The 13,007-nt window shown below is 45.5% G+C and overlaps 4 protein-coding genes and 1 pseudogene across 4 annotated transcripts in view; 2 read left to right on the plus strand and 3 right to left on the minus strand.

Moving 5' to 3' along the window:
* Positions 1-2,416, minus strand: part of LOC129774031 (uncharacterized) — a 4,325-nt gene extending 1,909 nt beyond the window's left edge. The window contains exons 1-2 of the mRNA XM_055777727.1: positions 1,933-2,416; positions 59-358 (exon numbers count right to left, since the gene is read on the minus strand). Of these exons, the coding sequence (XP_055633702.1) occupies positions 59-358; positions 1,933-2,335 (703 nt within the window). The 5' untranslated portion in view covers positions 2,336-2,416. The remainder of the gene's footprint in view (positions 1-58; positions 359-1,932) is intronic.
* Positions 14-394, minus strand: LOC129778805 (histone H2B-like; annotated as a pseudogene).
* On the plus strand, positions 595-1,076 carry LOC129778804 (histone H2A). The gene has a single exon (XM_055785914.1). It carries the CDS (start codon positions 667-669, stop codon positions 1,039-1,041), a length of 375 nt encoding a protein of 124 aa, XP_055641889.1. The 5' UTR covers positions 595-666; the 3' UTR covers positions 1,042-1,076.
* A 178-nt stretch (positions 2,417-2,594) lies between the features above and the next one.
* LOC129774396 (histone H4) lies at positions 2,595-3,058 on the plus strand. Its single transcript, XM_055778128.1, has one exon. The coding sequence runs from the start codon at positions 2,647-2,649 to the stop codon at positions 2,956-2,958; it is 312 nt and encodes a 103-aa protein (XP_055634103.1). The 5' UTR covers positions 2,595-2,646; the 3' UTR covers positions 2,959-3,058.
* Positions 3,059-10,424: 7,366 nt separating this feature from the next.
* Positions 10,425-11,417, minus strand: LOC129779599 (histone H1B-like). Its single transcript, XM_055787166.1, has one exon. The coding sequence runs from the start codon at positions 11,320-11,322 to the stop codon at positions 10,510-10,512; it is 813 nt and encodes a 270-aa protein (XP_055643141.1). The 5' UTR covers positions 11,323-11,417; the 3' UTR covers positions 10,425-10,509.
* Positions 11,418-13,007: the final 1,590 nt, after the last annotated feature.

Here is a 13,007-nt window from a genome sequence, read left to right on the forward strand (position 1 = left end):
ACGCCTTCGGGACCAGCTCTTTACTTAGAGCTGGTATACTTCGTCACCGCTTTGGTACCTTCGGAAACCGCGTGCTTGGCAAGTTCACCGGGTAGTAGCAGACGGACTGCGGTCTGAATTTCCCGGGACGTGATGGTGGAACGTTTGTTGTAGTGGGCCAGACGCGAGGCTTCAGCTGCGATACGCTCGAAGATATCGTTGACGAAGCTGTTCATGATGCTCATCGCCTTCGACGAGATACCGGTGTCGGGATGGACCTGCTTCAGCACCTTATAGATGTAGATAGCATAGGATTCCTTCCTGCGGACTTTCTTCTTCTTCTTGTCCGTTTTCGAGATGTTTTTCTGCGCCTTGCGGACTTTTTGGCGGCTTTTCCACTAGTCTTCGGTGCCATCGTGTTTGCTAGTAAGAACTACGTGTGAATTCGACGAGCGAACAAATCGTACTGAATAATTTTGTTTTTTTCACGCTCTTTTTGCCTTTGACCGCTTGTTCGTTCATCTCGCTAGACCCGCCCCTTTGGCTGAGTCTGCCGATTTGTCTCTATCCTGTGAGCGTGTACCGCTAGAGTACAAAACGTCCGGACCCCGTAAAAAAAGATATCATTCTCGTTCAAACCGTACCCCAGTGTGGTTCTATCGCATCGACAAGACAACACAAGCAGCTATGTCTGGACGTGGCAAAGGAGGAAAAGTTAAGGGAAAGGCAAAGTCCCGCTCCAACCGTGCTGGTCTACAGTTCCCCGTCGGTCGTATTCACCGATTGCTCCGCAAGGGTAACTATGCCGAGCGGGTTGGTGCTGGTGCACCAGTATACTTAGCCGCGGTTATGGAGTACCTGGCCGCCGAAGTGCTCGAGTTGGCTGGCAATGCCGCCCGCGACAACAAGAAAACCCGCATCATCCCCCGTCATCTACAGCTTGCCATCCGCAACGACGAGGAGCTGAACAAACTGCTGTCCGGAGTTACCATCGCTCAGGGCGGAGTACTGCCAAACATCCAGGCTGTTCTGTTGCCCAAGAAGACCGAAAAGAAAGCTTAAATGTTCTTTTCTGTGAGATCACACAAGAAACATAAAAAACCGTCCTTCTCAGGACGACAAAACTATTTCGAAAGAGTTTATAATGAAATCCCATGGTGACTTTTTTTTCTTTTTAATTTGACATAAATTCTCTTTATTTCTTAATTTTGTTTGCATTATAATAATAATACTACATTTCAAGTGATCAACCTAGGGGTTCTACATCTTTAAGTTGTAAATCCCATCGCGTTGTTAACTAGAGGCGAATGGACTGAAAATATATATTGTTATTGTATATTGTTATTACTTACCCGTTCGGGTTTCCTCGGATAGTAGTTCGTTTAGATAAGGTACATTTTTTTCCTACATACTTATCTCACTTCTTAACTGGGCGAAACTAGGCAAAATATTCACCTGCCCCCGGGCTTCTGAATGTCAAAGGGGAACTAGGCTCTGCGGAATGCACGTGTCTGTACAGGCGCTTGCTGCTTGGTCCTGAGCAACGAATACACTTTGGAAGTCGGCGATGGATGAAGAAGAGGCCGTCCCGCGCATGCGCATGTGTTGTTTTCGTCGATGCAAAGCTCTGTGCATGTCAATTGATAAATCTACCTACTTGACCAAACATCTTAGTCTACTATTTACAAAAACACTGTTGTCAACACATTGTCAAATTTCACGTCTAGGGTAGTATCCGGGCAGATTCATTCATGAACCTCTGTCGTTCTTGTCCAGGGAGTTGCCGTTTCTGGCCTTGAGAAAAAAAAAAAACCCTTGGGGACAAACTCTAACTATTCTGTTGGAGAAAACTTTTATGCGTAACTCTCTTCGCAGAAATAGGAGTAGTGGTCCTGAAAAGGACCGATGTTAATTTTTTGTATGTATTTTTAAAAAAATGGCTCGTTTAAGCGCGTTCTCCTCGGATACGACGTGCTAGCTGGATGTCCTTTGGCATAATGGTGACGCGTTTTGCGTGAATAGCACACAAGTTGGTATCTTCGAAAAGGCCGACCAAATATGCCTCGCTTGCCTCCTGCAGTGCCATAACGGCGGAACTTTGGAAGCGCAAGTCGGTTTTGAAGTCTTGGGCAATTTCGCGAACCAAACGCTGGAACGGAAGCTTGCGGATCAGTAATTCGGTCGACTTCTGATAGCGACGAATTTCACGCAGAGCAACGGTTCCCGGTCGGTAGCGATGAGGCTTCTTCACACCTCCTGTGGCTGGGGCGCTTTTCCGAGCTGCCTTCGTGGCTAGCTGCTTACGCGGTGCCTTACCACCGGTAGATTTACGAGCAGTCTGCTTGGTACGAGCCATTACAACGGGCGATACGAATACGATACGTTCTACGTTTTCTCAACGAAGCGAGCGAGGTTCTCACGGTACGAGAGCAGAGGTAGCAATATGTTGGAAAAAATGTCCGTACGTAGCTTTTATGCTCTTTATACTTGGATGTATAGTGGTGCCGACAGCTGTAGCCAATCACGACCAAGCATCGTGTGCGGATGCACCCAAGCGAGAGGGTATAAATAGTGCGCGCGTGATTTTTTTCTTCATTATACTCGTTCGACGCTCAGATCGACAAGCGCCTGTGCTTTCGTCAGTAACTTTCTTTCCCATTAACCAACATGACTGGACGCGGCAAGGGAGGCAAAGGACTCGGTAAAGGAGGAGCAAAGCGTCATCGCAAGGTACTGCGTGACAACATCCAGGGTATCACGAAACCCGCTATCCGTCGTCTAGCCCGCCGTGGGGGCGTCAAACGTATCTCTGGTCTGATTTACGAAGAAACCCGAGGAGTGCTGAAGGTATTCCTGGAGAATGTTATTCGTGACGCTGTCACCTACACCGAACATGCCAAGCGTAAAACAGTGACTGCTATGGATGTCGTATACGCGCTGAAACGTCAGGGACGTACCCTATACGGGTTTGGAGGTTAACAAATACCCCCAAAACAAAACGGTCCTTTTTAGGACCACAACATGTTTGTCACCAAAAGAGTTTATCAATTTTAGTTTCTTAACAAAAAAAAACCACCACCACACTACCACCTACACAACTACATTTCATTTGAAAAAAAAAAAAAAAAAACAAACAAACAAAAATAAAACCTTGACTCACACCACATACCAACTCGCATATCAATTGGCTTAATAATACAAACGATTTTTTTCATTTGGCAGACTTATCTCACTTCTTAACTAGGCGAACCTAGCCAGAATTTTCACCTGCCCCCGGGCTTCTGAATGCCAAAGGGGGACTAGGCTCTGCGGAATGCACGTATCTGCATGCTCGTGCTGTTTTAGTCCTGACCGAGGAATTGTCGGACAATCGCGCAGGTGCTAAGGATGACCGACTTTTGGATGCCGGCCAATTCCTTCTCGATGTTCAACACCTTTAGCGCTTCCAGAAGTGTCTTCGGGATAATTCCAGTTCCAGAGAGAACGACTGGAACAATTCTTGGGACCTCCCTTAGCCCCCACAGTTCCTTGAGCTCCACGGCCAATGGTCGGTACTTGCAGATTTTGCGACCGTGGGTCTCCTCCAGATTCTGGTTCAGTGGAATAGCGACATCGATGATGGTGACTTTGCGGTCGCTCTTGTCGTAAACCATTATATCTGGGCGGTTGTGGTGGATCGAGAGGTCGGTCAGAACAGTGCGATCCCAGTACAGCTTGAAACGGTCATTTTCCAGGACAGGTGCAGGCAGGTACCGGTAGTTTGGTACGTTGTCTTCCAGTAGAGCACATTGGAGCGCCAGTTGTCGATGAACAATACGGGCCACGTTGTTGTGGCGCTCGGTGTAGGCTGCGTTGGCCAAAACGGGACAGCCTCCCATAATGTGCTCTATGTTTTCACCTGGTTGATGGCACATCCGGCAAATGTCATCAACGTCTTGATGCCAGACGTACCGCCTGCAGTTTCTCGTCGGCATTATCCTGTCCTGGATGGCTATCATGTCGGCTTCTACTACTGAAGAGAGTTCACCACGCGTTAGCCACAGATTAGATGCGGCCTTGTCGACGTGTGGCCGGTCCAGTTGATGGGGGTGGGCACCATGCACTGCCTTCTGCTTCCAAGCTGCAATCTTCTCCTCCACTGTCTGCAGATTGCAGTTGAGTTGGTACTCCGCTTGCGCCAAGTGCAGAGCGCTGTATCCTCTGTCGGCGGCGCAGACAGCCCGGTATAGCGCGTTTTGGTTGGCGCGTTCTGCGAAGTACTCGCGCAGTTGTCGTACCTGGGCAACACACAGTGCAGAAATGTCGACGATTCCAAGTCCCCCTTCTTTGCGTGGTAGTGAAACTCTCTCCAGTGCCGATTGAGGATGGTGCATTCCGGCCTCTTTGAATGCTTTCCTCATCCTCCTCTCAAGGTCCTCTAGGTTAGTTTTGCTCCATTTGACTACACCAAAACTGAAGGTCAGCAGGGGAACCGCGAATGTGTTGATCGCGCGTACCTTGTTCCCCGCGTTGAGGAAAGTCCTCAGGACACAGTTCACTCGACTCAAGAACTTGTCTCGCAGCTCCGTCTTGATGTCGGAGTGGCGAATCCCGGTGAGCTGTCGGAATCCAAGATATTTATAGGATTCGCCACGAACCATGTCTCTTATAAACTCGCCGTCATAGACCTCGTAGCCTCCGGATTCGGTAAGTTGTCCTTTCAGCAGGTGGACACAGCGACACTTGTCGAGGCCGAACTCCATACAGATGTCCCTGCTTATGTCTTCGACAACCCGGATAGCTACACCTAGACGCTGACGTGAATCAGCGTAGACCTTGAGATCGTCCATGTAAAAGGTATGGGTCACTTCTTCGTGGGCGCCGTCGCCATACCTTATTTTATAGCCATGACCGTTTCTATTGAGCGTCCTACTGAGGGGGTTCAGTGCCAGACAAAACCAAAGCGGGCTGAAAGAGTCGCCTTGGAATATCCCCCTCTTTATCTGCAGCGTTCTAGACTGCAACACATTTTCCCCATCACTGAGGTGCAGAGACGTACTCCACTGCCTCATCGCATGCTGCAGGAACCTAACGACGACGGGATCAATTTTGTAGAGCTCCAATACCCGGACGAGAAACGAGTGAGGTATGGAGTCATAAGCCTTCCTGTAATCGATGTAGGCCATACTTAGGTTCCGCTGGTTATATACCGCCTGGCCGACTATGGCTGCGTCGATGATGGCCTGGTCTTTGCAGCCATGCGTATTTTTCCTGCATCCTTTCTGCTCTTCTGCGATGATGTGATGCTGTTCGCAGTGAGCAGAAACTTTGGCGGTAATTATGCTGCTCAGTATTTTGTACAGACTCGATAGGCACGTTATCGGTCTGTACTTTGATGGGTTCAATGTGTTGCTGTCTTTCGGGAGGAGGAAGGTGACGCCACGGGTGGCGAATTCAGGAAGGTTGTGTGGGTCACGTAGCACCTTGTTGAAGCACTCAGCTATCTTTGGATGTGCGACGGTCAGCTTCTTGTGCCAAAAGTTCTGGACACCATCGGGGCCCGGTGCTGCCCAGTTCCTCAGGTACCGCGAGGCTTCGCGGACATCGTTCTCTCCGACGATGATAGCTGGCATCTCTCCAATTTCACCACAACTCTCCTCCTCCCGTCTTAACCACATTTGCCCGTCGCGATGTTCTACTGGGGTCTCCCAAATACCAGCCCAGAAGTTCGTCACATCGCTAATATCTGGCAAACCTTCGCGGTAGTCGGGCTTCTCGTCGCTAATGTGGTCGTAGAACGCTTTTTCGTTATCTCTGAACATCCGATTTTGTTCCTGGCGCTTTGCAGAGTCAGAGTAACGTTTCAGCCGTTTAGTTAGGACGCTCAATTGCTGTACCAGTGTGTCGAGTTTTTCCGTCAGCTGGTGAGCTCCCAGCTGGCGAAGTTCAGTAGGCCGCACGATCACAGCAACTTGGCGACATAATTTCGCCGATCTGCTGCCTCTTTTGTACGCCATCAGTCTTCCAATTGCGGCGCGCTTGTTTAGGATCCGTTGCTCCAATCTCCTTCGCCATGGAGGCTCACGCCTTTCACGGAGATGTTGGAGCAGTCCGCCTCTTGGCCTAATACGGTATCCTAAACTTTTGGCGGTCGCCACAGCAGCACAGTAAACTTTCAGTTGCAGCTCCTCCATGTTCTCAGCATCAACCAAGTGCAGCGGAAGAACGTGCTCGTTCATGAGCTTTACTGCACTTGTCAGCCTGCGGGAATGCTGCAACTTCGGGATCCTGGGGCGCGACAAAGGGTCCGTGTCGCGGAACTGTGAGATCGCCTCGTCGTAATGGAAGACCAGATCGCGTAGTAGTTGTTGATCTGGCTGTGGATCTTCCGGCTCAGGGGGTTGTTGTACTGTGGCCTCCACTGGTGCTGATTCGCGTGCCCCACTCGCGAATGAATTGCTCAGCCGTACTGAACTTCGTCTCGACACATCGCTTGCTCTGCTTGTTCTGGAGCTTAGTTCTCTCTGCACCTGCTGCTTGATCTCGTCGACTTGCGTTTGGGAGAGCATATTGTTGCGTACAATCGCTCTACGCCTCGCGTTCATCGCGTTTTGGTCAAGCCTCCCGACGAACTCTGGATACGCTTCCTCGAACATTGCGAGTATTCGAGGGCGACCGCTCATGTCCGTCTCCAAAGCAGTGCAGATGTAATAGGCGCGGATCACGAATTCATTCATTTCATGTGTCCACATGATCCGTCGCCTAGTAGTACCCACAAGTGTGGACGACTGTCGTCTGACAGTCGCAACACGCCTCGTAGGCGCAGCGTTTCGTTGGTGATGTCGATGGCTGCTGTTTCCGTGTGGCGGTAGCTCTTCGGGTTGAACCCGGCTGGTGGCCCGCTCTTGCACATCGCCCTCCAGCCGCTGGCCGCTCGCTCTTACGCCCGTTCCAGGACCAGCTCCAGTTCGGGGACCCTCCTCGGGCGATCGCATTCTGAGTATTCTTCGTGAACGTAGCTCCATTTTCTGGGTGTATCTCCTTTGCCCGGGAGACAGCGGGTTGGCAAGGCCTCCATGACCCGGGAGGCCTTCCCCGGGAGAGATATAGCGCTCTGACTCGCTCGCACCCCCTCACTTAGCCACTTTCGACACCCGTTCTCGGAGCCAAGACCAGGTGTGTGTTTCCAGTTCACGCCCGATCTAAAAATGTCGTCATATGATCTTCGTGGAGGCGTGAGATAGGAACATTTGATACCAACAGGTAGGCTCCTACCCTAGTGTTGATCCCCATTTGAGAACCTCCCGTTTCCAGTTCACGCCCGATCTAAAAATGTCGTCATATGATCTTCGTGGAGGCGTGAGATAGGAACATTTGAGACCAACAGGTAGGCTCCTACCCTAGTGTTGATCCCCATTTGAGAACCTTCATTTTGTATTTTTTGTTTGTTTGTTAGTTTGGTTTTTTTTTTTAATTTTGTATTCGATTGTATTTTGTAAACCGTTGCACATAGTAACATATACAGTATATTCTCGTGTTTCTGTCGATAGAAACATTCGAGCGGGATTGAGAATTGAAATTGAGAACTACATAAAATGTTTCAATTTTTACAACTAATTTCATTAGTGTATCCAGCTGACCACGTGGCGTCTGAGACGAGACCAGCCAATAGATGGGGAGCCCCCACCGGTGATTGGTTGATTTTTGTAAACAAATCACTTCTACGCGGTTGCCAATTTTGTTCTTTGCCTCTACTTAAGGTGAAGGTGGAAGCTAGCCATGGTAGTAGTATAGGTAAACCCACGTGTAAAAATTGGGTAATAGTGTTTGTGAGAGAAGAGCAAAGCACACGTAAATAGATCAATTCACTTATCAGACTGTGTGGCGCTACATTGACACGAGTCTTTGAATAAATTTGAAAATAAAAATAACAATTCAATACTGTAAATGTAAAATGTACGAACGATATGTTCCCACGAACAATTGCGGATATAAATATGTATAGAAGGTGTATCTGTATATGAAGTAAAATTCTGATTATACGCGAGCGTAACATGAGCAAATTTATAAGACATGCGAATTGGGGCCCTTTTGGTATTAACAAGTTCTTCCGCATAGTAACTCGATGTGGATAATTCCTTAATGTTTCCTTCGTTGATCGTATTGTTTTCACATACTCACGTTGGAGAGCCTTAACGCTCTTCGTTGGCCGAGGCATTTTGATTGAATGTAATACTTTTCCGTTTACTGTTTTTGAAAGCATAGGCGGTGTTCCGAGCTCTACAATACAATTTTCTTACCCAATGTTAAAGTTGCTAGAACTTACATTATAGACCCATTAAACGTAGAAATAATAATTGTATTGATATCAACACAATTTTATTCTATTGATTTTAATTACATGAAACGCTATGACTCAGAAATAACATGTTATTGAGTGGTTTTTATAGCTGTTTCGACGATCTTGTCTGGCATCAGTGTCGAAAAAATAACGATGCTTTCAACAATACAAACAAAACCATTGCCGAAGATTGAGAAATGAAAATTTAACTTTCAGAGCACTAGCTCGAGTTTTACGACGTTTTTCACTATACATCTATATATATCGACAAGAAAACAAGAAAAAGAAAAGGAAGTTCCTAGAAATCCTTTTATATAATCTTTTTCTGCCCCATCTAAAAAAAAGCATTAATTCTTAATTTACCAAGAATACAGCATATAAGAATATTAGAAATATGCAAACTTTATATTCCAAAATCTTTATCATCTGATAATTATCTAAAAGGTCGTTATACATTCTTCTCTTCGATAAAAGACCCGAAAAACACGCAACAACTGCATGAAATGTAAAAAATATGTTTGTTTCGAGCATGCAGTTATGCAATGTTCTGATTCTTACTCCAATGAAACCACAATCTATTAATACGCTTTTATGTTATTTTATAGCTCCTTATACTTCCATGAATTATGTTCAGTTGCTTACTTTTTATTAACAAGAGTGAAAAATTCGAATTTCGTTATTTGTGTTGGAGTGTCAAAAATTACTCTGTCTTGAGGAGGCTGATTTAGATGACTATTAAAACTTAATAAAGACGACAAAAACATATTTTTTGGAGTTTTTCATTCAATCATACCCTCTTCTTCAAATAAATGCCAACGAAGCCTGAAAAATACACAATAGCAACATTACAGAGAAGTTCAATTTTCGGTCTGTGACACCGTGCGCGAGTATACGTGTTATGATTTTGCACGCGAGTACAGGAGGGTTAAGCAATTTAAAACTGCCTTAGGGTCGACTAATCTGATAGAGAATAGCTGACCTCATACAAACTAACATCGTATCCAGATGTCGACACCATTCCGCCGTCAACGCGAATAAGTAGAAGCATACACAAAATTGGCAACAGTGTAGAATTGGTTTGTTTACAAAAATCAACCAATCAGCGGCGGGGGTTCCCCCTGTATTGGCAGTGTCTCGTCCCAGACACCATGTGATCAGATGGATACACTAATGAAATTAGTTGTAAACATTTAAATATTTGATGTAATTCTCACTCTCACTCTGTTGCCAATGTTGCAATTTTGTGTGTGTTACTACTTATTCGCGTAGATTAGATGGCATTGAGCTTCGTATTACAAGTTGGGGGAGTTTGCATGACTATATGTGTTTGTAGCAGAAATGAACACATTTTTAAAATAAAAATTATTTTCCCAAATCAAAGTAGTACTCTATGTAAATGAAAATTACTTTTGTCTGCAAGCGATGAAAAAATGTCATACAAAAATTGTGTATAAAAATAATTTTACATTACAGTTGTGAGTTTTGGTGAGAATATCTTAAAATTTGTAGAAAATAGTTTAAATTATGGTCAGAACAACGTACTTCAAGTAATTAAATAATGCAAAGAAAAAAATTTCATACAAATTTTAACAATTCAAAATTGCCTTCGGACCGACTAATCTGATAGAGAATAGTTTGTTGCCTCATACAAATTGATGTCGTATCCAGATGTCGACACCATACCGCCGTCCTCGCGAATCGCGCCTGGCAGTACAAACTGCACTGCACTAAATGCTGAATCATCTGAAGATGGACAGTCCTCCCTCCCTGGGAAAGGTATCTTCAAGGAAGAAACCTAAAAATCAATCTCAATCCAACCGAACACACTTCATCCCAATCGATTGCTTTTCATGAACCCACCACCCCTAACAAACCTACTCCTGTTATCGAAAGAAAACAAAAAAAATATATATATATTCGAATGAATCGATTATTGTAAAATGCCCCAACGATGATTGATCCATAATCGAGTAAACGAAAAATTTAGACATCTCTAGCCGTGGATATGACGGTTTGCACCTGGTCGAAGAAAATGCGAAAGTAAACAACAATATTTGATTGTAGTTTTACACAATATTCTATGATAAGTGGAAAACAATAAAATAAACTCTTTTGCTTTAAAACAATATTGATAGTCCTGAAAAGGACTGAATTTGATTTCTCGTGTTGTGCTGTTGTTTTAGTCGGACCACTACTACTGGCTACGTTGTTCACTTTTTGGCAGCGGTAGCTTTTTTCGGAGCTGCTGCTGCTTTCTTTGGCTTTGGCGTTTTCGGTTTCTGTGCGGCGGTTTTCGAGGGTTTCGTTGGCTTTTGCTTCGGGGCGGTAGCAGCAGCTTTCTTCACACTGCCGGTCTTCTTGGCAGCCTTGGCACTCGCTGCCTTGGTTTTCTTCTCGCTGGCCACCACCTTCTTCACAGCAGCAGCAGCAGCAGCAGCTTTCGGTTTTTTGGCTGCGGTTGCTGTATTTTTCTCCCCGGTAGCAGCGGCAGCTTTCTTCTTGCCAGCAGCAGCGGTAGCCTTTTTCGGCTTCTTCTCGGCGGCTGCCTTCTTGGATTTCTTATCCCCGGAAGCGGTACCCTTTTTCGCTGCTGCTGGTGCTTTCTTAGCCGACGAGCCACTCTTCTTCTCCCCGGTGGACTCCTTTTTGGCCTTTGGGGGGATCTTGAACGAGCCCGACGCACCAGTGCCCTTCGTTTGCACAAACAGGCCCTTGACGACACCGTTCTTCAGCGCTTTCTTGATGAACGGAGTTAGCTTCGCCACATCCGCCTTGTAGTTGCCGGCCAGGTATTTCTTGATGGCCTGCAGCGATGAACCGTTGCGCTCCTTCAGCGTCCTGATGGCGGCCACTATCATCTCGTTAACCGGTGGATGGTTGGCGGGCTTTTTCGGCTTCTTCGCTGCTGCTGCTGCCGCCGCTGATTTGCCGCCTGCCTTTTTCGGCGATTTCTCACTGCCCACGGCTGGTGCCGCCAACGGGCTCTCGCCGACTGCCTCGGTAGCTGCGTTATTGTCCGACATCTCTCTGCTTCCTCTGCTGCTTTTTCAGCGCTTTTCCCTGTTTTGTTTTGTTTCGTTCCGTACCGTTACGGTCTGTGTCTTCTCCTAATACTGCGTGCGTGCGAACGAACGAACGAACACTTACTAATGTTTAATAATATCACTATGACGCCCTTTTATTCAAACTGATGGCAGTGCTTGGGATGATGCCTCCGTATAACAAAACTATTATAAATCGGCTTCGCCCAAGTTATTCTGTTGCTTTCTTTGTGTGGACACCGACTGGACAACATCGTTGCTGGACGAGCTGGACGGCGAGGGATCGAGTGCCTTTCTCAAGGCAGGAGGGTGGAGGTGGTAGTGCTGGAGTAGAGTAGAGTAGAGTTTTCAAAGGGCCTTTCTCAAGGCTAGAGACGAATGAACTGCAAAAGTTTAAAGTCTCTATAATACAATACCTTAACCCTTATTCTGTTGCTGACTCTCGTGTGAAGGAGCTCTCAAAGTTTATTGTCAATCGTTTATTGAAAGAATCATAGCTAAGTGAAAGTGGACAAAAGCTCCGAATCAAACAAGGATGTTTCTTCGAAGCCTGTCAGACTTGCGGTTTCATTTACCAACGGTTTTGTTGCACCAAATAAACTGTGGAGGCGGAAGTGGAGCCAGTTTCAACGAAAAATAATCGAGAATACTGTGGAATGCTGAATGCTAACAGATCGGCTCTCGCGAAGATGACATTTGGAAACCTTGCGTCAATTTTGCCATCGGTTTCTTTCATCGGTATAAATTTGGTAACGATTTCTACAATAGTAGTGAATGTGCTTGTTGAAACAATAACAAGCGGCGGTTTTGACTTTTAAGCTGATAACTTCAAACGGAAACATCCAGATTACGTTTCCCCATTCGTGGTAAAGTTCAGACATAGATTATTTCTCGAATATTTCCTAAGCTGTCTGTTAGCTTTACTTCTGATGACTTTATCCTTATGACGGCTACCGCTGCATAAAAGTGAACAACTGTTACGCTCGACTATAACACCACATCATACAACAGAGTCCGCCAAACAGGACAAATCAAATCTAGTCCTTTTCAGGACTATCAATATTGCTTTAAAGCGAAAGAGTTTATTTCATTGTTTACCATTCACTAATATAAAATATGTAAAACTACAATCAAATATTGTTTTCTTCGACCGGATAACAGAGAACCGTCGTACAGGATATGTTTCAGAAAACTACTGTATGCTTAATCGTTAATATCAGCGTTAGCTAGAGATATGGAGAATATGAAAAACGGCTTGTTCCTTTAGTTCCCCTGTTAGAATTTTCAGCAGACATATTAATCGTAACCGCACATGATACATTTAATCACATTTTTCGTTCAGTACAGCGTGATACCGTTTTCGGTTCCATCCAGCATAGCTCACAATATGAACAGTTTGTTGAATCTGTTGTCTTAATGACATTTGTAGCTCTAAATAGTGTGATTCTCGTTGGAACCGTTCATAAGCGCAGTCGTGGAAGTAATCTAATAACATCTTCCAGTTATAGCTCCATATGGGCATTATTTGTGATTGAGGAATGTATAAAAAAAAATTATATTTGAGACTGCTTGCATGAAAAAAGCTAAATAACCGGTGTTTGTGTATAGTACTCTATTGAATTTAATTAGCTATAAAGGAACAGAGTATCGATTGAAGGCTTGAGATC

Source organism: Toxorhynchites rutilus, chromosome 3 (genome assembly GCF_029784135.1).
Source record: "Toxorhynchites rutilus septentrionalis strain SRP chromosome 3, ASM2978413v1, whole genome shotgun sequence".
NCBI lineage: Eukaryota > Metazoa > Arthropoda > Insecta > Diptera > Culicidae > Toxorhynchites > Toxorhynchites rutilus.

What these genes read in the sequence shown, in the direction of transcription:
- LOC129778804 (XM_055785914.1), top strand. Translation starts at nt 667, where the DNA reads ATGTCTGGACGTGGCAAAGGAGGAAAAGTTAAGGGAAAGGCAAAGTCC.
- LOC129774396 (XM_055778128.1), top strand. Translation starts at nt 2,647, where the DNA reads ATGACTGGACGCGGCAAGGGAGGCAAAGGACTCGGTAAAGGAGGAGCA.
- LOC129779599 (XM_055787166.1), bottom strand. Translation starts at nt 11,322, where the DNA reads ATGTCGGACAATAACGCAGCTACCGAGGCAGTCGGCGAGAGCCCGTTG.